The following is a 26778-nucleotide window of genomic DNA, read 5'->3' on the forward strand; positions in this document are numbered from 1 at the left end:
CCACTCATGCGATGAGAATCACGTGTGCTACGATTTTCTACCCGCCATTTTGTATGACACGATATTTTAGTTGGTCAGGAGATGCGAATATCACGATCATACATTATATATCGCTTCATCTCTGGTATCCAATACACCTTCTCTCGATGACATCGCTACCTAGGTAATTCAGCCTCGCTGTGAAAACTTGTCATTATTCGGTTGGTTGAACCTCTATTTCATGTCTGCTGTATTTTGACTTAGGTCTAGGCGTGAACAACGATTTTTAGCATGCAACGGATACATGTCGAACGGCCCCAAGGGGAAACATCGTCCAATAAGAGCGTGAGGTTCCTTCAGTGCACAGTACCTGCAATCAGCGGAGACTTTCGACGAATAACCGTTAGATTGTGGGATTGGACCAGCGATATGGGCAACTTTCCCATCGTTCCCCCGACATTCGCCGAGGTCTGGGAATTGGCCCTTAGAAAAGACAGTCGTTATGATTGGAACCGACAGACGGTGGATATCAGTATCAGCCGTACGGGAAACAACGAGACAGCGGTGGCAGCTAGCGACATCCAATTGTATGGGGGCGACGAGCAGAATCGAATCACCTTCACCCTTCAGCCTTTGGGGGGCCCCATAACTCTCAATATGGAGTTCTCGATCATGCGGCCGGCTAGAGGTTGGCCTAGAAATACGGGCCATGTCATTGAAGTCTTGGGCGAGAGAGGATATCGGCGCTTACGGGTCGGAGGCGCCAAATCTAACCATGGCACCATCCAGCCACTGCAAATTCGGGAGGTTTCCGTGCTATATGGTTTTGAAGAAACCGTCGAATTCCATCATCCCAGTCATCCAAAGAGAATCGACTTCTTCACCGACCCCGACTTCCAAGCACCGCTCGCCGTCGCAGGCTGGACCGATATAGAAGTCGAAGTGGACCGGGTGCCAATCCAAGTCACCCCGGATCCCCAAGTAGGAGATAGATTGAGACTTGGTCAGCGCAACAGCATCCAGTGGGAGCAGGAACGGTTGGGACTGGTTTCACTGTTAGTTCGCTTCTCACTACCGAAGGAGGATGGCACGGAGGAAACGCTGCCGTTGTATTATCGGATCACCGAGCTTGAGGATGAACAATCGGGCCAGGGTGGACATGTTGACCCCCCCGAGGATAAATTGACGGAACTTGAGGACAGGGAGCGGCGTGTTGAATCGCGGGAGGTTTGTGTTCGTTTGGCGCTACTGAAGTTGAGGGATCTGAAGAGAGAGATGGAACATACGCTTGAATCTCTTGGTGATATTGTTTGAGATTAGTGCTCATGCGCATTCGCAATCATATTATATAGTCCACATTTTGAGTCTTGCTGAGCTGTACTTTGTGTTTCAGCGCCAGAGAAGATGTACCGAAATATGCGCACCAAGGTACCCAAAACACGCCACTTCATAGCCGATGGAATGAGGACCCCTGCGGATGTATCCTACTTTGTGATGTCGGATTTCTGGGTCCACACACCCAAGAGACGTAACAGAGATCATAAAGCGAGCGTGGTGGTTTGCTACTCTCATTTGAGGGAGGATCTCTTGAAAGATGATGGAGGCCTAGAGCTGGGTTTGTCTTATTTATGTCTCAACTGCGAACTTCCTATCTGGGATATGATTTTCGTGCGAGGGATAGCCTGTCTCAAGTTCAGGCGGGGCAGCGTACAGGATCTACGCGAGTCGACGATACAGGAGGTGTGGTAGATATTTTAGAGAACTTTTGCGAAACGTTCGTCTTCCCGCGTAAGGAAGGACCTCGCTTCCATGCATGCTGACAATAGTGTAGGGGTGAAATGTGTGGGTGCGACAGTATCGATGTTCTCCGTGCATACGTCAGCATGGGCACATGCTAGATCGTAACGGCCAATAATCGGCGCCTTGCGTTTTATAAACGACCGGTCAGTGGCCAGTACCCCTTGCCCCATTTCATCGCCACTGCACACCGCCCCACTCATCTACAATAACGTCGTTTCTTAGCTTACACCCAGCAGCTGAATCCATAATCAATCCAACCTTCACCCTTCGCTAACACTCAATACGGCATGCTCGCAAACACACGCATACCACTAATCAACGGTCGCTTCCCAATGGAGAAGTATATCTCGATACCTGGGCCGGCCGATCTGGGGAATAGTCCTAAGCCGAAGTATGGCTATGTCTAAAAACTCCGTTCAATCTCGAACGGACTCTCCGACGGCCATCTATTTACCCTCTAGCTCGCACGGACCGCCGCCCGGAAGAAGCATATGGCAGTTCCGCGTAGAATAGCACAAGGGACTAAGCTCTTATTTGAGTGGACCCACCTGCCGACTACAACATGGTATTCCGGGAAAGAAAAACGGGGCCAAATGCGTTTGGCGCCATCGTTCACTCCATACGGACAATGTAAAACGCCACAAATGTCAGACTGCTCAGCAACCGTTATATAAACCTTTAGCGTATTCCAGCACGAGGGATTACTGGGCAAACAGCGTTGGACATCACCCACTATCACTGGCTTTTTCCAGGTCTACTAATGGATCATTTTGAATGGTTTGAAACGACTTCAGCAGCATCCATCGAAACACAAGAACATGCCGACCCGAAGGAAAGACGAAAGCAGCAGAACAGAGTTGCTCAGAGGAAATATCGTAAGTGCTCCGAGCGGCTCTTCTGGTGAATGACTGACATGTATAGGACGCAAGATCGCACAACAAGCCAAACAGACCGAAAAGTTCGTGCAGCAGGCACATCTGGTACTGACCGAGATGGTCAAGAGCAAAAGGAGTGTGAATGGATGTTCGGAATGCAGCCACTGCCGGAATCGCGGCTTCAGTTCCGAACGCCCTACTCCTACCCCATCGAGCCTACCAGTCCTGCCTTCAGTCTCGGAATCCATACCGCACGGCACTGGAGTTTTGGACACGGAAGCTGCGGAGGGCTCCTCCAGTGCTTCACTACTTCACTTTGAGGAAGAAATATATGGGAGTGGGCCCAGCATTCCGAAGGGGGGATCACATGCATTAATTGCCTCAAGCACCAGCGAATCTTCTACTATGCCGTTCGCGTTTGACGATATTTTCGAACAATTCGCTCTCTCGCCGTCCTATCACCCGGAAATACCCACGCATTCGAGCGCGCAGGGCGCTACCACCGAATTACCTCACGATTGCGGCTTGCTCGAAACTGGTGCGCTGGACCTTGGCCTCGCGACAAGTGACACGGAGGCTAAAGCGGACATCATGAACGTATCCAAGCGCAGAAGCCACAATTCAAGTCAGACAGAAGCAGCGATGCACCTAGCTGCTCGCGAAGGCCGCAGCGCTATTCTCTCTATTCTGCTTCGCAACGGGGCTTCGGTTGACAGCCTTGACGCGGATGGGCGGACGCCACTGCACAATGCCGCCGAGAACGGGCACGCCGAGGCAGTGCACGTCCTCTTAGCAGCGGGCGCTGACCCCACTGCTGTGGATAATGAAGGATCGAGCGTCATCCTTACGGCTGTAAGAGGTGGAAGGGAAGATGTTGTGGAGATACTCTTGGGACTTCTGAAGGATTAATGACACCGGGTCCTGTTTCCATTGATTGCTATGCTAAGGGAATCATGAAGGAAAGCTCAAGTTTATCTTCACTTTTTCATTTCACACCCGCCGGAAGGCGCATGTCATCAGTCACGCGAGATGCCAATATAGAAAGAGTGACGGTGTTCAATTCTTTGATGCACAGCTCTACACAACCGCACTACCCACCCCATGACAGATACTAACTGTTTCCTACGGCCAAATTCCTCAAAAGGCGCTGATGCAAATGTAAACTTTAGTAGCCACCGCGGGACCTCTTCCAAGGGATTCCTCCACGTTCGGTGTCAGTGGTAGCATCCTCTCGCTTCCATGGAATACCTCCACGCTCGGTTTCAGTGCTTGCCTCCTCCCTCTTCCAGGGGATGCCACCGCGTTCAGTATCAGTGCTAGCTTCCTCTCGCTTCCACGGAATACCTCCACGTTCGGTCTCGGTGGTAGCTTCGCCCCTCTTCCAAGGGATGTCGCCTCGTTCGGTGTCTTCTGCGCGCTTATTTTCATGGCGTTTGTAGATGTCGCCTGGCTTCTTGGGGTCTGGCGTAGGGGCGGCAATGGTGACGGCCACCAGTGCAGCGAGGACGGGGAGGATGAAACGCATTTTGGTTGGTGGGAATTTCCGAAGAATGAATGATGAGGGATAATGTTTGGGTACTGTGCAGTAGAGGAGGATTGGCGTGATTGGTGATCTGCTTCCACGGCCTCTCGGAAGGGGGTTTACATAGCCATGGGCAGTGCAATACCTCTCGAGTGCGCTTTGTAGTCTCCCGTCATCAGTCACGAAGATGCGCACATCTCGCTTCCACGTGACTGAGTAATGTGCGAGGTGATGTTCGCGCGAACTTGCATCAGCTCTGCTCAGCTCATCATGCCATAAGCCATTTCGGTGCACGGGGCTCCGTGATCATGGTGATCACCGTCATTTCGCGCCGCCCTTTTGGTTACCAGTAGTAGTGCCATGAAATAGGCATGTGGAGCGAAACAATAGGGCCCTCGGTTTGGTTCAGTTTACTCCCAAAGGCGCAACTCCGCTAGGTCCAGCACATCAACGAAAAACAGGGAAACACTCAGGCCCAAGCTATTGTTTTGGTCTCGACATGAGTGGGCTAGAGGAGTCCCAGCCTTTCCTACGGGATTCCCAAGGTGCGCTGGAGCACAAGTCGACGTTCCGGCATCGCATCGTCATTCCCGTCTTGAGTTCAAGGAAGCAGTGGCTGAAGAAGCTGTCGCCCGTATCATCACACTTCGCGATTTTCCTCGCAACGTCTTTTATATGGGCATTCATTATCCTTTTCTTCATTCAAATTCCGCCAAAGCCTTCCGAATCATCGCCCAACCCCGCAACTCCACGCCATCCAGATACTGGCTTCCTCGCAGCAGAGGTGGACTACTTGACTTGCGGACATTCAGCCGAAGAAGCGAAAACTAAGGGATGCGAGTACGATATCCTCAGCAATCACTGGATCCCCAGACAGTGCAATGACGAATATTCCATCGAGGAATATCAGGCAGACGGATCGTGGTTCCCCTATGCCGATGAGAATCGAACCATCCCTTTGACCAGAGCGGAACTGGGCGATCGTGAGTTCTATTACACGTCCATGAGGGACCATATCGTGCACTGCGCCGTACTTTGGAGGAGGCAATATCGCGCGTGGGCCGAGGGTTGGAAGTTCTTGGATGATATTATCGCGGGAGAGGAGCACACGATGCATTGCTCAAAGTTTTTGATTGACATGACGGACAAAGGGCAGGATTTCCGGAATATTCCGATTCGCGTCTTTCCAGGTAAGGCTGGGTGTCACGTTCGGGGTGTGTAACTTTCCAGGATTCTTGGTCTATGTATTTCTCCATTGGATTCTGTAAATACGTCCCGATGTTGAATCACAGAAGTCGGTGATGGCGACTTAATGCGGCATTGCGACGTTATAGATGATGCAAATATTCTTACCCACAGACAATTTACAGTCTGAAAATCAGATATTCCTTTTCACGGCCAGTTTACAGTCCAAAAATAAATTACGCTACTCGCAGCCACTGTCGAAGAAGCCTTGTGATATCCTCCCAAAACCTCTTGGTGGCCTGCAATTCCCAAAACTCTGCAAAATTGTGAGGAACGCCCTTGTAAATCTCCAAATCAACCTGAACACCTGAGCTCTCCAAATTTCGAGCATAGGCGATACCTTCATCTCGAAGTGCGTCCTGGCCGGCCACAAAGATCAAGTGGCGCGGGAGATTGGTCAAGTCTCCAAGCAATGGTGAAGCTTTCGGCTCAGCGCTAGATGCAGGAGACGGATGCACTGTGTTCCAGACCCACATCATAGCACGGGAGCTCAGAAACGTGTCCGCAGCTTGCGCGTATGAAGTAAACGCATCTTGTGTTGGGAAATGCCGGTAGTCGCAGAGGACGGGAACGTTGAGAATAACGCCAGATATCGGAATGCCCTTGTCACGACAAGTTTGCGAAAGTGAGGCGCTGATTTCTGCACCAGCAGAGGAGCCGGCCAGGATGATGTTATGGGTGTGTAACTTAATATCCAGCGTAGTGAAGATAGGCTCGTTCCCCGATAGCAACTTCTGAAGCACATCCCACGAATCATCGATCCAGGTAGGATACTGATGTTCTGGAGCTAGGCGATAGTTGACGCTGACGATAGCGAGATCGAAATGATTGTATAGAGGCCACAGGAGCCACGCTTCCTCGGAGGTATGGCTGCCTTGGATCCAACCTCCGCCGTGGGTGACAAACAGGACCGGTAATGGTTTTGGCCCCCTGGTACGAAGGCGAGCAGTATCGGGATATGAAATCTTGACACTTAGTTCGGTTCCATCACGAGTTGTGACCGTTGCAAGACGTGCCACGTAGCCGATAGAGTCGAGAGGATGCTTTTCTGTCCATTGCGTATGGTCGGTGGCTTGGTGGGCTCTCGCCGCCTCAACGTCGAGTTCCATTGGTTCGATAGTTTCCAAGGGGGCTGGCTCAGCCCCTGTCGGAAGTGGGTAACCATGCTTGGAGGCGAACGCTTCCCAATCAGGATCAGAGCTGAAATAGTCATTAGCCATTGCCACCTTTGGCGTTATTCGGACGAAGCGCGAGGCTAGTGGTCTCGAGAAACGAGTTGCGAGATGAGGCTGTGAATTCGCGGGATGACGCCCGCTGCAGTGAGATCGACCAGCTGACTGCGAGAAAATCTTTTGCAATAATGCCTTAAGCGGGGGTGCCATAAGCAGTAAATAATAGCGCGTGCTAAGAGTTACCGCGGCGTCGAAATATGTCATCACTGCTGATGCATATCACCGCGATGACGAGTATGCGCGATTGCTCACCGTAATCGTTTTGGTCTCCTAGATTCGGTGGACCACCTAAGCTGGAACTTGGTTCAGTGTACCTACCTGTACTCTGCCTGGGATTTCTCGACGACTTTCACATGAAACATCTCCTTTAGATACTCTACCTGACTACTTTACGGAAGACTTACACACCCAAACTACGTCTCACCAATCCCTCCTTCCGGACGATGGCTTTCCGCTCCTCAACCCTCGAAAAGCTCATAAAACCACTCAAAGCTCTCAAATCCGGCTCCGGCAAATATGAGGTCGTTCAAGATTCCGATGGCGACTCGTACTCCGAGGACCCCGAGAAGAGAGGCCTGATCGAGGAAACAGTTCGCACTCCCCAAGCGAGAAGCAAGCTAGGGCTGCCTTGGTACATCATGACACTTGTACTTGGCGGGCTCGCTGCATTTTTCTTTGCGCAGAATGTAAAACTTAGGAGATATGGAAGCTTTCAAACGGGTTACAGCAGCGAAATGGGTAGAGTTTCCCTTGAATGGCGGTTGTTTGGCGCGCAATGACTGATCAAGCTCATTCCAGTACTCGCTACTCCCGCCATCAGAGTATCGGAGATGCGCTTTACGGGCGGCATTAAGTTCCACGATAACGGCACCATGTTTCGTGACCCGGGACCGGGCAAGCAATATGTTGGACGGCCATCTACGGATATTGATGCCGCATGGGACGACTTGATTGGAACGCGGTATTTGGCATTCACAGACGACCAGAAGTCATCCTTCCAGGTCGACATGGACCGCGATGATGAAGACGGCCTGTATCGCGCTGGACCCGATGTCCTGCACTCTCTGCACTGCGTCAATAAGCTCCGGCAAACGATCGATGGCTACTTGTATAAGATACCTGATCAGGTGGATGAGACGTTCAACAACGTGATTCATGTTGAACACTGCCTCGACTTCCTGCGTCAGCTGGTGCAGTGCACGTCGGACTTGACGCCGATTCCGCTAGTGTATTCAAAGGGTGCAGGTTTCGTCATTCCGGACTTTGAGCAGGTGCATACTTGTCGCAGCTTTGACCCAATTCGGGAGTGGGCTCTGAAGCAGAATGAGAACGCGTTGAAGGCGGTTGGTGCTTCGCCTGGGAATTCGCGGGCGCCTTGATGAGCTGGAGACATGGAGTCTTTCTGAACTGGGCATGGGGCGGTCTCTCCTGTAATACTAGTGATATCACGAATTGAGCTTGACTTCGAAATGATATCGGTCTCCCGCTACTAGCCCTTTGTGCGATTGTGATTAGGTTTCCTGTTATTTCATGGAACATAACCTAGTGCCCGAGATGTAAGCACTGTTTTCGCATTTCAGTGCAGCCTCGAGATCACCAGTGTATCTTGTGGTGTAATGCAGAGTGTATTAAAGCAGATGGGATACACTTCTTAGGCAAACAATAGAGTTGCAATGAGATTGTTTCCATTGTGCTTTTGCAGTATCACTGAGCCTATGTTGATGCGAGTAGTTATTAACAGGACAACTGGTCATGAGGAAAACTCCATGCAGTCCAATTAAGAACAAGGCAAGATGCGCGCCTCTAAGCACAAGATGCATATAAGTCATTAAAAGGTCATTGTGGTTACATCTAGAGATGCAAGGAACAGATGTATATTCAATGCGTGAGAATTCCCCACTGGCATACATCTTTGACACTCATGCTATGTCCTCCCAGTCTTCAACTTCTCCGCATTCTCCTCCCAAACCGCCTCATCCAAAGCATCGCGCCCCTTTGCCCACCTCTGAACGGCACTAAAATCGCGACATGTGTGCTCGATCTGAAATATGGGAAGCGCGCTACCATTAGGTTTCAAAGTTGTGTAGGTCTCGGGTATGGGCGTCAGGTCCGCGGTGCACATAATGCTTTGGCGCAGAGAATCAATGCAGTGCTCTGTAGTGGTCCAATTAGAAGATCTCGCGGGCGGCTGTCGGAGGGAACTTACCTAGGTGAGGCCAGAATACATCACTGATTTCCTCAGGGTAGTAGTCGATGTATATCGCGCGACGCAGCTTGTCCTAGAGAGGTGTCATCAGCGGGATTTTAGACACAAGACGAGGGACTTACTAGGCAATGCAAATCATGGAATACAGTCGGCCTTGTCATTGTCAAAATTGCGCTTACACTTGTGTCGGCTTCCTACTCACACTGCTTGATTCAACCCGACAAAGGGATCGGTGTACAATGGCTCATCGTGCGGTAAGTTGGTAAAGGTGCCGCGGTGTTCGATGTTCTCACGCACTTCTTTCTCCGTCAGGAAGATATCGGTAGCTGAGCAGGCGTGTCAGATTAGCGGTGTTGTATCCAAGCATGAAATATCACATACTCGATATCAGCTTCTCCCACGCATTGGTAATTTCGGGCGTGGGAGTTCCCGCATAGTCAGTAATCCCGGGCTCTTTCTCGCGATAGAGTTGCTTGGTATTGTTGAAACGCAGCCCTCCTGTGAATCTCACACGCTTGAGCGTTGCCGGAACTTCTCGTCTTGCAACCTCTACTTAACCGTTAGAAGTCAGTATGAGGATGGAATTGAAGCTGGACATACCGAGCTCAAGTTCTGTCCAATACCCGATCGAAGGGCCGCCAATTGCGCCGTCTATGCGCAAGCCCAGGAGAACATTCCCTATGAGCAGCACAACACAGAGTACCCACGGGACTACCAATGCTAGGTTCAGTCGCCTCCTCACTCGTATGTATTTTGTAGAGCCGTTTAATTTCTCAAAGTCTTTTAGGAAAGGTGTTTCGGAGTCGTGGGAAGATTCGGAGCTACTTCGAGAGCTCTTCTCCATTGTGGGAAGGCAAAGACGTTGAGAAGCGGTATATGCAATGCGGCTTTCTGTAGCAGAGATTGCACGTAGTATTGGTGATGCAATTCTTGCTCGCCTAGGTTCGAGACAGGATTAGAAGCCCATTGACACGTGCTTGCTGACGGGGGAAGGCCTCATCACGTGCATTTCCTCCGATGCCGTGAGCAGATGATGTGAGCAATCCCAGGACGCGGATACTTGTGGTGAGCAATTTTGGTGAGGTGATATCAATTACTCGCAAGATCAGCACAGCCTAGGGATGATAACGTATTCGTGTGCTGAACTCAATTTTCGGGGTCGATCAATCCACGCTTCGGTGTAAGATTCTTGCTGCTTTCACAACGAACGACGCCCATTTCTGTGATACAGAGACTCAACGCTCACTCAGTGAATTATTCATCCAATCTTGCACCATGTTTGCCTTCTGGAAATTCTGGCAACGCTCTCCACAATACAGCCCTGTCAAATGCTTGCCCTACAGCGATCCTGACGACAAACGAATATCGGAACGAAGCTCAGAGGAGAGGGAGCCATTGCATGAGCAATCATGCCACTGCGGCCAGCCCAGAGACCAAACATCTCAAACCCAAAAGAAGGTCATCATCGGCCTCGGCATACTTTCAATACTGCTCGCTGCCACCACAATTGCACTAGCGATTTCCAATTCCTCCGGCCGAAGACCTCAAAAATGGTCGAGCGAGGGTTGGACCATCGAAGCCAACGTATCTTCCGCGAGCAAAACAAACGACAAGCCCCATCTCTGCGGCAACTCCTCCAAGCAGGCTCGAGCCCTCGGCTGCAAATGGGACCAGTTATCCTGGGCATGGCTTCCCCCAAACTGCCCATCCTACGCGAACGATCTATTCATGAGCGCGGAGGAGGACCCGTGGGTGTACTACGAAGATATCGAACAAACACGCGTCGTTAGCGAAGAAGCTTGGGAGCAGGTGCTTGACGGCGAGCTGCGAGTGTTCGGGGAGCGAAGGGAGCATCTGAGTCACTGCGTCTATCTGCTGCTGAGTATTTCGCAGATCGTACGGGATGGGACACCGTTTACGGAGAAGTTGACGAACTATGAGCATTCGGAGCACTGCGCGAATGTGCTGTTGGAACAGCTGAGGAAGTCGCCGGATTGGAGTGAGCTGCAGACCTTTGCTGGTACGGCATCTTTCGACCAGTACTGCGATGACTCGCGGGTTGTACCTAGATCTGGATCAGACATTTGTTAGACGTTCTTTGCTTGAAGCTAAGCTCGTTTGCTTTCATCACGAGCAGCCGTCTAGGAAACGGTCGACCTAGAAGTGATGATGACGCAATGAACTGGTTCTCGCCAAACACGCCCAAATTATGATATCCTTCCGGTACGCCCTACCTTAATCTTATCCCAATTTTTATACACGCGCTGCTTCGACGCCATTGTGCTGCGTCAAGCGCTGCTGCTCTCCCGTCTAATGTTGTCTCCTCTTTGTCCTCACTACCTTTCTCAAACAGCCGTTAGTTACTCGGCCATACTTCCCGCCCGTTTTGAGTTCGGCGGGAGTTTCTCCTCCGGTGGTTGGATGCCGCTCCTGCGAAAAAGCACTATCAGTGCGGAGCTGCCTTAAGCTCAGGTTTTGGTGACCGTGACTACTTCCTGCTTTGTTTATATATTAACATTGACATCTAATATATTTGTTTAGACTTCTGCCTTCGCACTTTATTCAGGACGAACGCTATTATTCAGAGAGAAAAAGCAATAGCGCGTCCTCGAAAGAGAGTTGTCGGAATCGAATGAGGTGCGCAAATCTCATCATGGGCCGGCAGATCTCATCACAAGATAACTTCACCCCAGACTAGTGAAGCACATACCCGTATAAGATCCAAGCGTTTTCACGCTAGGCGCACGGGCCACGCACTAAGCCTTATACGCGCAGTACGCGGGTGAGATTTAGTTGTCACCGAATCCTAACCACCCCCAGCCCCGCGTTTTATAGCACGAAAAAAGGCCTTACTTCTTCAGCCCACCGAGACATGCTCTGAGCTTCGAAGCAGTTCAACCGTCGAGCATCAGACAAACCTGAGAAGCCCGTAGCAAACCCAATCCTCAATCGCAGCTCTTCGCCATGCCACCCTCGCGGCGTAGAGGCAGACCGCGATCACGTATGTCAACCCCCCTCTCACGCACCAGCTCCTCCGCCACACAGCCCAACGGCACCAACAAACTGCTTTCCCTCCACGCTCTCAGCAAGCGCTACCCAAACCTGCAGCAGCCGCTCAAGCGCACGCACTGGGAGGGCTGCCGATGCGCTGGCACCTGCACGCCGACAACCTGCACCTGCCTCCAGGACGGCGCGCCCTGCCGCCAATCCTGCAAATGTGGACCCAGCTGCGAGCACCAGTTCCCGCCATGCACGTGCAAAACGAATGGCGGTGCTTGTGGCGAGAAGTGTCCGTGTTATCTGGCGCATCACCAGTGCTCGACGGCGTGTGCGTGCCCTGACGACAAGTGCGATGATGAAAATAACTTGCCCGAAGTTGAGGTCAAGGACTCGCAGATTCCGAGTGCGGGACTAGGACTGTTTGCCAAGCAGGACATTGAGAAGAGGCGGTTGATAGGATGGCTGGAGGGGCAGGTGGAGCCGCATCCGAAGGAGCCGGATTTCGATTGCTTTGACATTGCGAAAGGTAAAGTTTGACTTTTAGCTTCGAATAATAGTCCGAGCAACAAACACGGAAGTAGGCTGCGCTGACATGGGAATAGATCATTCGTTGCGCTGCTCCAAAGAAGGCGCGTATTTCACCAACGAGATGCTGTTCAAGGAAGCAAATGCAGAGTTCCGGTACATGGAGGGTAAGCGGCGAAGAGAGATTGTGATCAGAGCGAAGAGGGATATCAAGGCTGGCGAGGAGATAACCTCGCAGTATACGGACAGGAAACAGTAAGCAATCTCTGCCATTCGTCGTTCAGGACAGCGTGGGATTGATGCCTCGCAGACCTCCGTGCTTTCCGCCTGAAGACTTCCAGACTGGCTCATACGTGCTGGTCAAAGGCGAAGGCGAAGACGATCCTTGGGTCGCACAAATAGTGTCCATGGGAGCCGGGAAGAAAAAGATGACTGTGCAATGGCTTCTTCGAAAGCAGGATCTGGGCATTATCCCCCCGCCCTTGCGAAAGAGCATCCGGTTGGACAAGGGAGAGCTCATCATGACTGAGGGCTGGAGGGATATTTTGGACTGGGAGACCATGATTAGGGTTATCTACGTACGGGAAGAGCGGCCGGAGGACGATGAGTTGGGTAGCAATGTGTGGTGGTGGACGAGGTGCTATGATGCGAAGAAAAAGAAGCTGAAGTAGGAGGACGAGACGTGCGACAGAACCGAAAAGTATCTCGGAAGAAGGATCGAAGGGGAGAACGGGAGAGCGTTATGGTGATGAGGGTTCCAAGTGTGCGGCCCGAAAAAAAGGTGATAGCTGCGAAAGAGTGTCCGAGGTATTGTGCTAGTCCCTATCCATCGCAGCGAGAGCCTGTCTGACGCCGAATGCCTCTAGCTCGACGAGCGTCTCGTCCCAAAGGCGTTGCATCGTCTGCCTACCTTCCGCAGTGTACAGCATCTCGTGGAATCTACAATGTCAGCGCTGCTGCAATCAGCGACGGAACGCATTGGCACACTCACGGATAGATGTCCCAATTCGCAAGAAAAGAGCCATGCGTTTCCTTCCCCTTAATCACTGCAGCATCAACATACGTCCAGGCGCCCTGTTCAGCACTCCGGCCCAGAACAGCATGCAGCGCGCCAAGGAATATCTTCGCGACACCAGACGCTTCCCTCGCAAAGCCCGTAGTACCGCTGAATCCAGGGTCAACGGTATTCACGATGACTTGCTCAGCGCTGACAAGCTGACTGAGCCTCAGCACCAGCATGAACACCAGCGTTTTCGACACGCTGTAGCGCTCCGATGACGCGGCAATGCCCTTCCATTCCTTATCGAACGACGGGAGCAGCGGTACGGCATCTCGACTAGGAAACTTCGCGTTCAGACCCATCGCAGATCCCACAATCGTGAGCCGCCCGGGGCCGTCTCGCGGGGCTCTGGGCTTGAGGAGCGGGAGGAGCAGTATGGCTAGCAGCGTGGTGGACAGGTAGTTCACCTGTATCACCTCTTCGTGGCCAGTAGATGGACAGACGGCGAATTCCAATTTGTTGATGCCCGCGTTCAGAATAACGATATCGAGGCGAGGGAGGGTAGCGCATCGTTGGGTGAAAGCTTGAACAGACTCGTACGACAGCATGTCCAGCTCCCACACGTCGATCTTAGTGTGAGGATGCGCGTTCCGCAGGGGAGCAGCGGCCTGCTCCCCTCTCTCGACCGATCGCACGGCAAGAACGAGATGGGAGAGGCGAAGGGTGGGCAGAATGCCGGCGCATGCGAGACCGAAGCCGCTGCTGCCGCCGGTGATGATGGCTGTCTTGCCGTCTAGGGGAGGTACTGGTGTTGATGGTCGGTCTTTCGTGCACGCCATTATTTTCATGCGCTTTAACTCGGAGCGCCTGGGCTGGAGGGTGATGGACGACATGTTGAGGCAATGGCGAGGATGCGCACAGAGAGGAGTGCAGGGAGTCTTGGAGTTCTATTGTAGTGTGGTGGGGCGTTTTGTAGGTGAGAGGAGCCATACGGACGAATTGGTCCTCGATCTGCTGGACAAGATCATGCAAGGCCTGAGTTTGTGGATAAGAATCACGGACGAGGTGGCGTTGCGTAGATGGGTGTGCTAGTGGAGGACCTTTCCGAAAAGGGTTTGCATTCTGGCCTGGTCCGTGCACTGAGCGTTAACCCTTGTCCTAACCCTAGCCCTAACCTCTGAGATTCATGCGTGATTTGCTCTTCCCTTGCTACGCACGAGCGCGTCATCGGCGAATGCCCAGCACCGTCTCCCCGACGAAAGTGTTACTTCCGCAGCTTAATGCCGCGCCGTTCTTATCTATGCACAGCTTTATGCGGGTTTTCTTGACCGCTCGAACCACCCCTGCATACTGACCAATCACAAATCGTCTACGTAGCTCCCCTCGCAAACCATGATATAAGAGCTTACTCTCCGCCGAAACCAGAAAGCAATCTGGCCGCTGTGCACTACTTCGTCTAAATATGTCAGCCACCTTCGAGTTTGTTCCCGCCGGCAGGTCCGGAAGACCAAAACCAGCCGATCGAGCGCGCATACGAAGCCGATGCATGCAGGGCAGGAACAAGCGAGAGGACTCCCGTCGCTCACTAAGAGAAGCCAGGCGATTCGATGCTTCGAGTGCGAACTATTCATCCTCCGCGTCCCGAATGCCGCCGCCTCCTCCAAGGGACCTGGCGCTCGTCCAGCTCGTTGCCAATGTTGGACCACCCTCCCAGGATACCCTGTTCAAGAGTGAGCATGCTAATGCTTTCTGTGCATCTCCTGTTGCAGAACTGAATTTTCGTAGTCTTTACCTGCAATGTGCTCAACCAGGCCATGTCTCCTCTCGAGCCCTGCGTTGACTACAACTATGTGGAGACCGCCTGCTTCCACTGGCTCTTCGAGGACGTCGCGTTCCTGCATGCGCTCCTCTTCATTGGTTCGATGATGGACGATCTTGTCTCTCACAAGCAGCCGCAGCCTGGGAGGAAAACATACGCCCATTTACGCCAGACCATAGCTGCGCTCAACACAGCCTTGTGCGCAAAAGACGCCCATCTCAAGGACTCCACCCTGTATGTCGTGATTGCGCTCACTAGCTTAGCGGTGGCATCTAGGGACCTGCGTGCCGCTGCTGCGCATATGGATGGCCTCCGTAAGATCGTACAGCTGAGGGGTGGGCTGGAGTACCTTGCGCAGCGACCAAAGCTGCACTTCAAGCTCGACCGGTAAGATTGTGCTTCATCCGGCTCCAGCACTGACTGACGTTCCATCAAGCATCGATCTCGCGTGGACTCTTAGTTCTGGCGAGAAGCCACGCTTTCTACCAAGATCAACCTCGCGCGGTCCACTCTTCATGACGGCAGAGCGCGTCCCCATGCCGCGTACCGTACAATCGATTGACGGACTGGTAGACGCCAGGCTGGGAATCGTCTACGAAGACCTCCAGCGTCTGACCTTTGGCCTAAACGAAAGCGCCCAAAAACATGAGCGATGGAATGTTGGCGCCTTCCAGAACGTTATCACCTGCATACAATCCCAACTTCTTCGGCTCGAGGACAACCTCAAAGATAGCCCGTCCGAATGCTTACGGCTCGCTATGCTCGCATTTCTCACCACATTGTTCAAGATTCCCGGGAGGAATACCCCGTACACATATCTAGCAAAACGGCTTCGAAGCTTGTATCCGACGGTATTCGAAGGGACTCTATCGAATGGTGCCTCGAGCCTGCACTTTTGGTTCATAATGGTGGGTACCATTACTGTTGTGGACCCTGACGAGGAGTGGCTGGTGCAGATGTTTACCGCAGTCCATGCGTCGCCACTGTCCTGGGAAGAAGCTAAGAAACGACTGCTAAGCGTCATGTGGATAGAGTGTATCCATGATGCTCCCGCGAAAAGAATGTTCGAGCAGCTCACAGCCCGGGCGCAGAAGTACCACTAAGAAGCAACGGCAGTCCAACCAAAACCCGCCAATGAAGGGGACCGTGTCATTCTCCGCTAAATGTATCCACACTATGCCACCTCTTCTCATCCTTATACCGCGGCAGGCCAAGCATGTGAAACTTCCAGCACATATCATCCGCCGTCCACTCCCTCCACTTCTCGCTCCTTGGCTCCGGCAATCTCAGCCATTCAGCTCTCCACTTCTGCTGCTGTTCCTCCGCCTCCTTCCGCTCAGCCACACGCTTCTTATTCCCTTGGCCTCTACATCGGCCCCGTTTACACTTCCCTCCGCACATTGTGCACCACCAGTTCCCACCGTTTCCATGATATGCACCCGAGCTGTGTTTCCACCCATATCCCGCGAATCGCGTTGGCAAACAGAGATGGCTGGTATCGAGCTGTTTCGTATTGTAATTATCGTTGGTGAGCATGCTATCTTGTGGTACTCCAGGGCTCACATGGTGCCAGAACCAATGCTCGTAGTCAAACCGCAGGGTTGGGGTCAAAAAGTCAATAAGGTAGTCGGACTCTTGTAGCATGATCTCGTCACACTCCTCGTCGTCTGCGCCGCTGATTCGAGTTGCGATTCCTGCGTCTGCGCATCGCTTCTGGAGCTTCTGGCCTGAAGGTGTCGAAGACCGGGAGCGCGGGATGCGGAACTCGACGTCCGAACGGGCCATGCGCTTGAATGCCCATTGCTCTGACTCTGAGGGCAATTGTGCAGGGGTGCGAGGCTCGATTTTCGCGATGAAGAAGTCCAGGATTTGCGCGTCGAATGCGTTCGCGGAGCCGACGAGGAAGCGATGGCGTGGGGACGCGCCCCCGCCGGCTTGTGGCAATGGTTGACTTACGTGCGAGGCGATGAAACTGAATATCTCTGCTGGGTGTTTCGGTGGGGGGACGGTTCGGATGTAGGCGACACGAAGGGACGTTGGCGTGGGTTCTGTCATGGCGCCGCGATTCTCGGGAGATAGGGGAATTGGAGACCTCGAGATGGAGGACGATGCGGGAACCGGCGAGCATATGTGTGAGTGGAAGAGTCATATGGTTGCCCGATCTAGCTTTCGATATGCTGACTGATGATTGGCAGTGGCGTACTGACCTAATGTGGAATAGTTCAAATGAATACGATCGTGAGGCTGAGCCACACCCCGCAGCTTACCTGGTGCCTATTCACGAGCCCTCACGCTTTCGACTACCTCCACGCAGCATTTAAAACGGCATAAATCTTTCCGGGAAGTATCGAGTGAGGTGCAGAAGTGTCATAGTCCTTACTCGGCAAATGGCACCCCGAAAATCGTCTCATCCAATTAAAACTGCAAAGAGACGGTCTCGAGGCGTCGTTTCCTTCCCTCTATAGGCCCCTACTTCCTTGCCCTTCTAGTGCTTAATCCTCGAGATGGAGGAAATTCTCAGAGAAGCACACAGCCGGCGTCGCCATAGGGAGTTCGCCTTGACGCGTTACCAAAACTGTATGTCGCGGTTCCTATCCTCGGACGCTACCGGCTAATCCGCAAAGTCTACTGTTACAAGTATTCGCCAGCGCGAAGGCGGAAACAATGGCCTCCTACTTCGAAAGATCTGAGCTCCACAGATTTTGTGCGCAGGCCAGATGCAGTCCCGAACCTACGGAGCATTGGTGCCGTTCTAGACGAGTCGCATGATGTCACTAACACTGCGCCCTCGTTCTGTAGCGAACTGCGCAATATAGCGCAACTCGCTGCTGGGAGAGACGTTATCTATCACCCTCTGCACAATGGAGATACCATCAGAATTATGGAGCTTCATCGAGGTCGGTTCGACGACCCACTGTCTTGCTCCTTTCATTACGCAAGCTTGCGAAATCTACACCTGGAGTACGACGCTCTTTCATACGTCTGGGCTGAGAGGACCCCATTTTGGGTCTCCGACAGCTACCGCCACGGTTTCACAGCTTCCATGGAGTGTAATGGCCATTCAACTGCCATTGGTGCCAACCTAGAAAACGCGCTGCGACACATTCGATCCCCATCAAGTCCTCTATTCTTATGGGCGGATGCAATTTGTATCAACCAAGATGATGTCCTAGAGCGAGGACATCAAGTCGGCCTCATGGGGTCCATCTATCGTAATGCCAAGAAGGTGGTCTTCTGGATCGACGAAAACGATGCGCCTGGTATCTGGGACGAAGAAGTCGGGGAGATCAAGCAGGAACCAAGAGTTACTGAAGATGTAAGGGCCCAGCGTGCCTTTGGCGCGATTTGCGACATTGTGAATCGATGGAAGGCTATTGGGCCGGCCGGGGAAGTCGCGAAGTATACCGTTCGCTTGCCATTTCCGCCTTCGTCCGAATTAGAGTTTAGCTCTTTCGAAGAGTATCCTTGGGTGGCCCAAAAATTCGAAGACGAAAGGCTCTTGCGTAAGATTCTGGAAACCGTCTACCATCCGCGGCGTCGGTTTCAGCTTCCCCTGGACTCCGACGGAGACAAGGACGCTCCGCCGCCCGATCATGGTATCGACACATCACCGGAAGAAGCTTCGAATTCGCAACTCTGGCTCTCAATTGCCGACGTGTTCCATCGTTCATGGTTCTGGCGAGTATGGGTCATCCAGGAGGCCGTGCTCGCCAAGGACGCAGTGGTCAAATGGGGAAACGTTGAAATCGACTGGCGATGGGTGGGTCTTTCTGCTGCAATCATTCGTTCCAATTATCATGGCATATGCGAGGCGATGCAGATGGGTGGCGTGTACAACGCGTATCTTATCTTTCGCATGTCACGCTTGAGCGATCTTCCTCCACTGCAGGTGACGTTTCCGCACCTGCTGAAACTGACTCGACAGTTCGAAACTACGGATCCACGGGACCGCGTCTATGGGCTTCTTGGAATGAAGTCCGGTGGCAATGAACCTGATAGCGGTCGTCTTTTTATCACTCCAGATTATACCATATCTGCAGGTGAGCTCTGGGTAAGACTGGCCCGCCAGGTGATCCAAAGCTCACAGAATCTGTCGATTCTTTCAAGCGTTCAATCCACATACGGCGGAGCCCAAAGCGAAGACGCCACAAGAGACCCCCCTGACGATTCTGATGATGAGGGAAGCGGAAGGCTACCCTCTTGGGTTCCCAACTGGCAATTCGTCTATCGAACCTCGTTAACCGCGTGGGATGCCGATGATTCTTTCACGGCTGCAAAAATGCTCCCACTCCAGCTGACCGCACAGCCTGAGTCGGCACCTCGAATCCTCGGCGTGCAAGGCATCAAGATTGGTACAGTGGGATGCGTGCACGAGCACTTATGGCACGACGAAGACACAATACCTTTGGCCTGGGAGCATCTTGGACCTTTTTTTGCATCCGAAGCAGGTTTCCGTCTCCTTGCGAGGACATATACTGCAGGCCGCAATGCATATGGCTCTCTGACTGCGCCAACCGACGAGCATGCGATGTGTGATTTTGCCGCCTACATCCGTTCACTATACGAGAAAGACGCGCGTCTTGACGATGAAGGGCGCGAACACTACAGCTGGCTCCGTATTACTGGACGCTATGGTGCGTTGCAGGCGTGGGCGAGCTTACCGTCGTTGTTTAAAATGCATCCCGGGTTGAAAGAAAGGCTCGAAAATTGGGGGAGGCGGGGCGATGCGAACCGTTTTGCCGAGACTGCATACGCTGTTTGTAAACGTAGGAGGTTATTTTTGACGGTGAATGGCTTTCTGGGGATAGGGCCGGATACGGTGCAAGAAGGCGACTTGGTGACTGTCCTCTCTGGGGGCGACGTCCCATTTCTCCTGCGACCGATCGCACATACCGATTACTCCGACGTTTCGGCGCTTGAATGCCTCTCAACAGATGCACCACTTATACAGGGATACCTTCTCGTGGGAGAATGCTTCGTGGAAGGCTTAATGCAAGGCGAAGCAGTACAGGCATTGGACCGAGACCTACCGTTCACAGGACCTATACCCACCGGGCTGGTCGCTCAGAAGATTCTGACCTTCGTGAACTTACCGGTCGACGATTTCAATGATGCTTCGTGGGATGAGAGCGAGTGGACCGAAGCAAAGAAGAAGGAAGGACCCAAAAGACACATCTTCACTGTAGAAATACTGGAACACCATAAGTCAGCACGACTTAGGAAAGAGTCTTTTGCCATATGGTAGATGAATGGATTAGAGGGATGTGGAGACAAGGGGTTTCCGGGGTCGATAACGGCTGCAATCTATCGTCATGTGGGGCACATTTTCAAAAAACCTGGGCATGCAGGTACCACGACACTTCAACCGCATATTGATTGCCTCCGTCGCACAAGCACTGAAGCGCCTAGAACACACTCAAATGTGCGCTTCATATCGAAATGAATTGCATGGCTGCCTAGGGAGGCATTTCGCGCGCCTATCATTTGCCACTTCTGGAGCCCAATCTGTCCGCGCATCAGATAAAAGCCACCGATCGCCGCCATCCGCACTCGAGGGCTCCTCAACCAAAGCAAGTCACCATGCTCCGAACCTCTCTCCTCGCGCTCGCCTTCGGGGCGTGCGCCTCAGCGCACTGCACCATGAAGCAGCTCTTGGAAACAGTCGATTCGTACCTCGCGGCGCAAACCAGCGGCCAGATCTCCGCCTTCACCTCGCGCTTCGACAACTCCACCTGGCTCGGCTACTACGAAAACTCCGTCAAGATGCCAGTCAACACCGGTATCCTCAACAAACCCCTGACGATCACGCACAACCGCTCCATCTACGACATGACCGGCTGCGCGACCTACACCGAAGTCGTGGTGAACAGCACAACGGATCCTTATGTTATCGGCACGCAATTGCATATCGCGAACCATAATATTAACAAGGTCGACTCGCTGGTCACCAAGCCGGGCGACTGGCTGTTCAACGTCACGGGCACCGCGTATTGGACCGCGCAAGAGAACTGGGACCCCATTCCCGAAGCGAAACGCGATTCGCGCGAGATGATCAAGAAGGCCGCAGATGCATACTGCGATCTATTCAACAACCCGAATGTAACGGTTCCCTGGGGGACACCCTGCGTGCGTCTCGAAGGCGGGCTATACGGCGATCCGGGACCGAATGGGAGCTGCAATGTTGGCGTCCCGTCTGGTGTTCCGCTCACGAATCGCCGCTATGTGATTGATGAGAGCATGGGCTCGGTCGATGTTATGCTGGACTTTGGGAACAGCAAGTGGCCCGATAGCCATCAGTTTAGGGTCGAGAATGGGAGGATTAGGTATGTGCATACGCTGACGCACTGTGGGGTGGCGAATTGTGGGTTGGTAAATGGAATGATGGCGGCGAGAAGGTGGCCGGTGAGGCCGTGCTTGCATTGAGATAGTTACGGGGATGGAGTATTGAGGCGCGGCATGGGGCGGCAGGTTAGAGGCGGTTGGTACGGGGCGTTGAGTCTAGTATATGTGTTGCTTCGTGAAAGACTGGCTACGAGTGGCGTCGAGTTGCGTCCTTAGCGTCCCGTTCTCTATTTCGAGATCTTCAACTTGCCTCTTCAAGTTCTTTATCTGTTTCTATAGTACCTTGGCATCTGCATGACTGTCAAACTGTGTCCTCAAGGTCTTTTTATACTTCCAGAGATCCCCAATCTCCTCTCTCATTTTATCCTTTTCTCCCTGTTCCCTACCTAAGCCCTGCGTAGCCAACATCAGGATCTCATACTCGTGCTTCGCATCTTGTAGCTCTTCCTTTCGCCCTTCGCTTTCCTCTCGCGATTTCTTCAACCCGCCCTGAGCGCCTCGCTCTTCGATCAACCTCTTCAATTTCTGGCCCTGTCTCCGTCCTTGCAACCTCAACCCCAGCCTCGACCGGCGAAATCTCCGCAGGATATGCTCCCGGCATCCGTGCCATCTCTTCCTCCACACAGGCTGAAGCAGATAAGTCCCAGCCACCCCCAGCTCGCGCCTGCGCATCTTGGAGCTGGATCCGCAACGCCGCGATTTCACTCTGGAGCTCCTCATTCCTCTTCAAAACACGCTCCACCCCGCGGTTCGCATCCTCTCGGCCTGCAGCACGCGGCGTTGGAGGCGGGATGGCTGGGCTTCCAGAGTCGAATCTGCCTGGGCCGAGGCGAGGCGTTGGCGGGATCTCGCTGGCTTGCGTGGAGTCCCCGTCAACGTCGGCAAGCGACCAGATCTGAGTGGTGAGATTGGTGAGGCTGCGCGAGATGTTGTCGCGGATGCGGAGGAAGTCTGCGTCGGGGTTTGGCATTGCGCTGGGGTTTGAGCGGTGGGTTGGGTGCAGGGATGAGATGAGGGGTTATCTTGGAGAAGGTTGGAAGATACTGCTTGGTGAGTTATGGTGGAAAGTGGCAGTTAGGAGGGAAGCGGATGAATGAATGAGGACTCATCCGATGTCTCGATAGAGAAGGAGTATTCTTTATCTTCGAAGCAAAACAAAGAGCCCCAGCCCAACCGCAGCCCGTCCAAAAATACAAGCCCAATCTAGTCAAACAAAGAACCCCCTCTAATCTCCAAACTCAAAGAAACCCCTACCCCGTCAAAACTTACTCACATCCACCGCAACCACACTCCTCCACCCGGGCTGCTCCATCATCGACCAAAGCCCCACGCCCTTCTCATAGCTCAAATCCTCGGGTACCTTCGGAAACGTGTCCGCCGTCGTCTTCTTACCGCCCTTCCACGAGTAGCTAATCAAGCTGCCGCCGCTCTGCGTAAGGAAGAACTTTCCATCGATTGTCGCCGCGCCCTGGATCTTCGTGTTCCCGTGCGACACGGCCTGCGAGGCGGTCGCGAGGCCGTTGGAGGTTTTGAGCAGGCGCGTCGTGTAGTCCACGTCCCAGCGCACGAGGCGGCAGTCGGTGCGCGTGGCGTGGTATTCGCCGATGAGGAGCGAGTCGGGAGTTGTGGTGCGGTCGAGTGAGATGAAGGAGAAGCGCATGTTTGTGAGGCCGGATTTGGGCTGCCATGTATAGGTGCGGACTTGCGGGAGGATGTATCTTTGCACACGCGGTTAGCTTCCTGACATCCCAATGATGGTGTGGCGGGGTGGGGTGGGGATGCTTACTTGTATCCATATGCGGCGTACTTCCCGCCAGACTGCCGCCCAATCTTGTCCTTGATACTTGCATCGACCTTGTAGAGATGGTTGAGATCGAATACGCGGAGTCCGCCCGTGGTGTCGACCACGTAGACTAAGTTACCATACCACGCCACTCCGCCGGCATGCAGACCCTTGATGGCCTCGAAGTTGTCCTCACCCTTTGGCTGCACGAGCAAGACATGTCTGTACTTCCTCGCGCTCGCACTGCCCTGCTTCACGAAACTCACTCTCGCCCCTCTCTTCCCGTCCTCGTAATGATCCGAGTGCCACGTCACAAGCTGCACTCTGTGCCCCTCATACGTTCCACTTTGATATGCATCTGCGGACGTGGTGATGCCCTGCGGATACCACTTCTCGGTATTCTGGTCGTCGAAGTCGGAGGAGTCTTCCCAGCCGTATGCGGAAGAGGCGACAAGGTGCTTGACGCTGGGGCTTTTGGGGGGGTTGACGTGGTTAAGATCCTCGATTATGTCGCTTACTTTAACGTTCGGGAGCGCGGCGTCGAGGTTGGCGATGGCGGAGGAGTAGGCGCCTTGCTTTAGGGCGTAGTCGGAGAGAGTGAGGTTTTTCCATGCTGCGAGGGTGGGATGCGAGAGCGCTAGGATGGCGACGAGCGAATACGCCGCTTTTGATGTTGGCTTCATGTTTGCCGATAGAAAGGACAGACTGGAGTCGGTACTCTCTTCCTTACATCCGGCTGCACTTACATATGTACTTGTCCTCTCATCCCTTCCCGTCAGCTGAACCCTCAAATTTTCACCACGACGCTGATCCTGTGATGCTCATCCCATCATTTAGGAAGCCCGTTTCACATCGCGATGCAATACGCGCACATCGGAGATTTGATGATCGTGTATGCAAGGGCCATGCCGCAAATGCGATGAATGCGGGAGGCAGCCACGTTGTGGGGAAGCCGAGAGAGGCTAAGCGTGTTTCTATTTATAGGGCGATCGCCCTACAGCTGAGGATCCTGTACGACTGTCGATCGTGAGTGTTCTAGAAAATGACAGTGGAACGGAACGGCACGGATGGGTGCGGGATGGCGAAATTTGGGGCGAACGTGGACGAAACTCGTGCGCAGGTCACTGTTTGAATACGATGGACCCGAAGCAAGGGGAGGAACTTGCTGCATTAGAAGAGAGTCTGAACGAGCGTTCACGAAGGGAATGCGCAAATATCTAGCAGTAACACATCCGCTTTCGACTCCACCGGCTGCCCACTCTCGATCGACGAAAGTATGAGAACGCAAAGTAGACGCAACTTAAGCCTTGGAAGGCGGCTAGAAAACGACAGTTGGGTCGCCGGGGAGTTGGCCGAGCCCTGTGCAAGATTAGTCAATACAAGTTCGAGCGAGACGGACCGTAGGAAGCCAACTTACATCCTTCGAAGGGCTCCTGAACGGCCTGCTTCTTCTGGCAGTTCATCGCCTGCTGGGCGGTCTGCGTCTTCAGCGCAGCGCAGTTGTTCAGGTTGCACCTTGCATCGAGGGCCTTCTGGAGCGCGCCGTCCTCCCAGCCGAACAAGTAGTCACCGTGCTGGCCGTAGCCAGTGCTATCGTGAGTCAGTTGCCGTGCCGCAGGGCTTACGAGTACAGGATTTTGCTTACCCGTCACCCATGGAGTAAACGAATGGCTGCGTGCCATCGGCTGGCCAGTCGTTGGCGAAGGGAGTAGTGTCCCACATAACCTCGTACATAAGCTGGGGCAGCTTCACTGGGTGAGTCGATGGGCAAGGGCCGCCAGATTCGAAGGATCCCGAGCTAGGGTATGCGACGTGCTCCTTGTGGTTCGGGCTGTCGACGTTCTTGCCGTCCCAGCATCTGTTCCACTGTCAGTACGCGGTATCAAACATGATAGGATGGGGAGTAGAGAGCGTACGTCGGGAAGGTAACAGTCGCGCGGATACCGCCTCCGCACTTGCCCTTGGGCAGCGCGGCCGTATCAGAACCAGTGCACGGAGCGCCGCCGAACGGGTTTTGCTGCTTATTGGGGGAGCAACGATGGCAGATACCTTTTTGCATGCCGGTTCCGGAACGGAGACCAGCATCACCCGCGAGCATGCGGAAGCCCTAGTCATAAGGTTAGATATATTAACCGGCGCATCGTATCTGTTCTCGACTTACCTTCGGGAAGGCGGTCACCTTTGTCTTTCCATCGTAAGGCGGGATGTAGTAGACGGTGACACCCTCGCGACCTGAGAGGCCCAAGTTGACCATCTGCGGCACGCGCTTGTAGGTGCCGTTCTTGGCGCGGAAGTACAAGTTTGCGGTCCAGTAGTTGGAGAACTAAAGCGTGGCATTGCCGTTAGTATATGCGATGAGATGGGAAGTATGTCGGGACTCCAAGATCCGCTTGATCCTCGCAGTGTTGGTTCAGAAATACCATCCAAGCTCGGATGGAATCTCAGAACGACAGCCTCGGATCGAAGCGAATATGCTGCGTGCACCATGAGCATACGTACATCTTGAGAGTAGTCGCATGTCGTGCAAGTGGCCGCCTTAGACGGGTCGTAGTCAATGGGTTTCATGGTGACGTTGAAAGCGTTGCCGCCAACGATCTGGTGCATATGGGTCGAAGGAGCGATGCCGGGCTGGACCAAAGGGTCGATGCGGTCGATAACGAGCTGAGAGCACTGGAAACGCATCATAGCGGCGCCGCCCTGGCGTTTCGCCATGAGGCCGTGGGCCGGACCTGCCTGAGCATCCTGCGCCGCGAGGGCAAGCGTGAGGGCAAGAGACTTCCAGTACATGATGGACGAGCTGAGACCTTGTTTCCAGACTCAGAAGCGAAAGCGTACGAAAGAACGACTTGGAGACGAAGGGGAGCAGAGGAACGGGACCATAGCGGCGACTTGGCATCTTTTTGTATGCGCCGCCCGCCAATGCCGATATTTCCAGAGTTTGATAGAAAAGAAGCGTGGTATATACAAGCTCCCCGCATTCTGTGTGGAGACAACCCGTCTGGCGATATTTGCAGTGCATTGTCGCCTATCGGAGAATGGAGGATCAACTGCCGTAGATTAAGCCTTAATTGTTCATCTGCGTCGTGGTCTCGACGAATCAGAGCGCGGCATTCTGTTTCACAGGGTGAAATGCCGGACATGGGTATTCCGGAAATCTGCCGAATCAGAGGACGATCTTAACTGGCTTGGTGGCGAAAGGAGAGTGCGCAATATAGGTATAGAAAAGGACGAGCGGATTTGGAATATCTCGGCACTGCGGATGGCGACGGGCTTGGTCGAGCCCAATATCCTTAGGAATGACGTCTGGACGCAGATGGCTCATCTCTGGAAAGGCGAATGGAAGCACAAGAGAAAGCTCTCGAAGGCATTCGGCTCTCGGGTACCGGACATGGCAGCAGAGCAATGTTGGCATATCCTCCATCGACTCGCCGGTCGGGCAGAAAATAACCT

The 26778-nt window shown here is 53.3% G+C and overlaps 17 protein-coding genes across 17 annotated transcripts; 9 read left to right on the forward strand and 8 right to left on the reverse strand.

Annotated features, from left to right (window-relative positions):
• The first annotated feature begins 142 nt into the window (after window positions 1-142).
• Window positions 143-1411, forward strand: BU26DRAFT_521220 (uncharacterized protein). The gene is made up of 2 exons (XM_033829480.1): window positions 143-200; window positions 250-1411. Exon 2 carries the CDS (start codon window positions 271-273, stop codon window positions 1291-1293), a length of 1023 nt encoding a protein of 340 aa, XP_033681798.1. The 5' UTR covers window positions 143-200; window positions 250-270; the 3' UTR covers window positions 1294-1411.
• Window positions 1412-3257: 1846 nt separating this feature from the next.
• BU26DRAFT_53590 (ankyrin) lies at window positions 3258-3708 on the forward strand. The gene has a single exon (XM_033831313.1). It carries the CDS (start codon window positions 3297-3299, stop codon window positions 3561-3563), a length of 267 nt encoding a protein of 88 aa, XP_033681799.1. The 5' UTR covers window positions 3258-3296; the 3' UTR covers window positions 3564-3708.
• A 111-nt stretch (window positions 3709-3819) lies between these two features.
• BU26DRAFT_507338 (uncharacterized protein) lies at window positions 3820-4179 on the reverse strand (the record flags this gene model as incomplete). Its single annotated transcript, XM_033826991.1, has 1 exon — window positions 3820-4179. One exon carries the CDS (start codon window positions 4177-4179, stop codon window positions 3820-3822), a length of 360 nt encoding a protein of 119 aa, XP_033681800.1.
• Window positions 4180-4675: 496 nt separating this feature from the next.
• BU26DRAFT_431083 (uncharacterized protein) lies at window positions 4676-5398 on the forward strand (the record flags this gene model as incomplete). Its single annotated transcript, XM_033823917.1, has 1 exon — window positions 4676-5398. One exon carries the CDS (start codon window positions 4676-4678, stop codon window positions 5396-5398), a length of 723 nt encoding a protein of 240 aa, XP_033681801.1.
• A 199-nt stretch (window positions 5399-5597) lies between these two features.
• On the reverse strand, window positions 5598-6641 carry BU26DRAFT_576816 (alpha/beta-hydrolase; the record flags this gene model as incomplete). The annotated part of the gene is made up of 1 exon (XM_033834383.1): window positions 5598-6641. One exon carries the CDS (start codon window positions 6639-6641, stop codon window positions 5598-5600), a length of 1044 nt encoding a protein of 347 aa, XP_033681802.1.
• Window positions 6642-7342: 701 nt separating this feature from the next.
• BU26DRAFT_396967 (uncharacterized protein) lies at window positions 7343-7963 on the forward strand (the record flags this gene model as incomplete). The annotated part of the gene is made up of 2 exons (XM_033822751.1): window positions 7343-7391; window positions 7452-7963. Coding segments are annotated over 2 exons (561 nt in total), but the record flags the coding sequence as incomplete, so codon positions are not given.
• A 614-nt stretch (window positions 7964-8577) lies between these two features.
• BU26DRAFT_507341 (uncharacterized protein) lies at window positions 8578-9703 on the reverse strand (the record flags this gene model as incomplete). The annotated part of the gene is made up of 6 exons (XM_033826992.1): window positions 8578-8807; window positions 8860-8932; window positions 8982-9012; window positions 9062-9185; window positions 9241-9408; window positions 9460-9703. The coding sequence occupies 6 exons, from the start codon at window positions 9701-9703 to the stop codon at window positions 8578-8580; spliced, it is 870 nt and encodes a 289-aa protein (XP_033681804.1).
• Window positions 9704-10482: 779 nt separating this feature from the next.
• BU26DRAFT_377948 (uncharacterized protein) lies at window positions 10483-10905 on the forward strand (the record flags this gene model as incomplete). Its single annotated transcript, XM_033822541.1, has 1 exon — window positions 10483-10905. A coding segment is annotated over one exon (423 nt), but the record flags the coding sequence as incomplete, so codon positions are not given.
• Window positions 10906-11722: 817 nt separating this feature from the next.
• On the forward strand, window positions 11723-13220 carry BU26DRAFT_521222 (uncharacterized protein). The gene is made up of 3 exons (XM_033829481.1): window positions 11723-12385; window positions 12462-12639; window positions 12695-13220. The coding sequence occupies exons 1-3, from the start codon at window positions 11824-11826 to the stop codon at window positions 13053-13055; spliced, it is 1101 nt and encodes a 366-aa protein (XP_033681806.1). The 5' UTR covers window positions 11723-11823; the 3' UTR covers window positions 13056-13220.
• BU26DRAFT_541807 (putative short-chain dehydrogenase/reductase family protein) lies at window positions 13151-14223 on the reverse strand (the record flags this gene model as incomplete). The annotated part of the gene is made up of 2 exons (XM_033831611.1): window positions 13151-13323; window positions 13376-14223. 2 exons carry the CDS (start codon window positions 14221-14223, stop codon window positions 13200-13202), a joined length of 972 nt encoding a protein of 323 aa, XP_033681807.1. The 3' UTR covers window positions 13151-13199.
• A 623-nt stretch (window positions 14224-14846) lies between these two features.
• Window positions 14847-16306, forward strand: BU26DRAFT_507345 (uncharacterized protein; the record flags this gene model as incomplete). Its single annotated transcript, XM_033826993.1, has 3 exons — window positions 14847-15114; window positions 15170-15590; window positions 15640-16306. The coding sequence occupies 3 exons, from the start codon at window positions 14847-14849 to the stop codon at window positions 16304-16306; spliced, it is 1356 nt and encodes a 451-aa protein (XP_033681808.1).
• Window positions 15937-17326, reverse strand: BU26DRAFT_521223 (uncharacterized protein). The gene has a single exon (XM_033829482.1). The coding sequence runs from the start codon at window positions 17256-17258 to the stop codon at window positions 16353-16355; it is 906 nt and encodes a 301-aa protein (XP_033681809.1). The 5' UTR covers window positions 17259-17326; the 3' UTR covers window positions 15937-16352.
• Window positions 17327-17707: 381 nt separating this feature from the next.
• On the forward strand, window positions 17708-20448 carry BU26DRAFT_567147 (uncharacterized protein; the record flags this gene model as incomplete). The annotated part of the gene is made up of 2 exons (XM_033833623.1): window positions 17708-17780; window positions 17828-20448. The coding sequence occupies 2 exons, from the start codon at window positions 17708-17710 to the stop codon at window positions 20446-20448; spliced, it is 2694 nt and encodes an 897-aa protein (XP_033681810.1).
• A 168-nt stretch (window positions 20449-20616) lies between these two features.
• BU26DRAFT_53615 (uncharacterized protein) lies at window positions 20617-21810 on the forward strand. Its single transcript, XM_033831331.1, has one exon. The coding sequence runs from the start codon at window positions 20784-20786 to the stop codon at window positions 21624-21626; it is 843 nt and encodes a 280-aa protein (XP_033681811.1). The 5' UTR covers window positions 20617-20783; the 3' UTR covers window positions 21627-21810.
• A 150-nt stretch (window positions 21811-21960) lies between these two features.
• On the reverse strand, window positions 21961-22515 carry BU26DRAFT_567149 (uncharacterized protein; the record flags this gene model as incomplete). Its single annotated transcript, XM_033833624.1, has 1 exon — window positions 21961-22515. The coding sequence occupies one exon, from the start codon at window positions 22513-22515 to the stop codon at window positions 21961-21963; it is 555 nt and encodes a 184-aa protein (XP_033681812.1).
• A 312-nt stretch (window positions 22516-22827) lies between these two features.
• BU26DRAFT_383022 (uncharacterized protein) lies at window positions 22828-23852 on the reverse strand (the record flags this gene model as incomplete). Its single annotated transcript, XM_033822595.1, has 2 exons — window positions 22828-23263; window positions 23332-23852. Coding segments are annotated over 2 exons (957 nt in total), but the record flags the coding sequence as incomplete, so codon positions are not given.
• A 794-nt stretch (window positions 23853-24646) lies between these two features.
• On the reverse strand, window positions 24647-26013 carry BU26DRAFT_532495 (uncharacterized protein; the record flags this gene model as incomplete). The annotated part of the gene is made up of 6 exons (XM_033831102.1): window positions 24647-24687; window positions 24746-24918; window positions 24974-25186; window positions 25245-25435; window positions 25490-25651; window positions 25828-26013. 6 exons carry the CDS (start codon window positions 26011-26013, stop codon window positions 24647-24649), a joined length of 966 nt encoding a protein of 321 aa, XP_033681814.1.
• Between the last annotated feature and the right edge of the window lie 765 nt (window positions 26014-26778).

The sequence above is a fragment of the Trematosphaeria pertusa genome (assembly GCF_010094035.1).
Source record: "Trematosphaeria pertusa strain CBS 122368 unplaced genomic scaffold BU26scaffold_10, whole genome shotgun sequence".
In the NCBI taxonomy this organism is placed as follows: Eukaryota; Fungi; Ascomycota; class Dothideomycetes; order Pleosporales; family Trematosphaeriaceae; genus Trematosphaeria; species Trematosphaeria pertusa.

Coding starts and splice junctions, on each gene's coding strand:
- BU26DRAFT_521220 (XM_033829480.1), top strand. CDS start 271: ATGCAACGGATACATGTCGAACGGCCCCAAGGGGAAACATCGTCCAAT.
- BU26DRAFT_53590 (XM_033831313.1), top strand. CDS start 3,297: ATGCACCTAGCTGCTCGCGAAGGCCGCAGCGCTATTCTCTCTATTCTG.
- BU26DRAFT_521222 (XM_033829481.1), top strand. CDS start 11,824: ATGCCACCCTCGCGGCGTAGAGGCAGACCGCGATCACGTATGTCAACC. Junction 12,386..12,461: donor TTGCTTTGACATTGCGAAAG/GTAAAGTTTGAC, acceptor ACATGGGAATAG/ATCATTCGTTGCGCTGCTCC. Junction 12,640..12,694: donor CAGTATACGGACAGGAAACA/GTAAGCAATCTC, acceptor GATGCCTCGCAG/ACCTCCGTGCTTTCCGCCTG.
- BU26DRAFT_521223 (XM_033829482.1), bottom strand. CDS start 17,258: ATGACAGAACCCACGCCAACGTCCCTTCGTGTCGCCTACATCCGAACC.
- BU26DRAFT_53615 (XM_033831331.1), top strand. CDS start 20,784: ATGCTCCGAACCTCTCTCCTCGCGCTCGCCTTCGGGGCGTGCGCCTCA.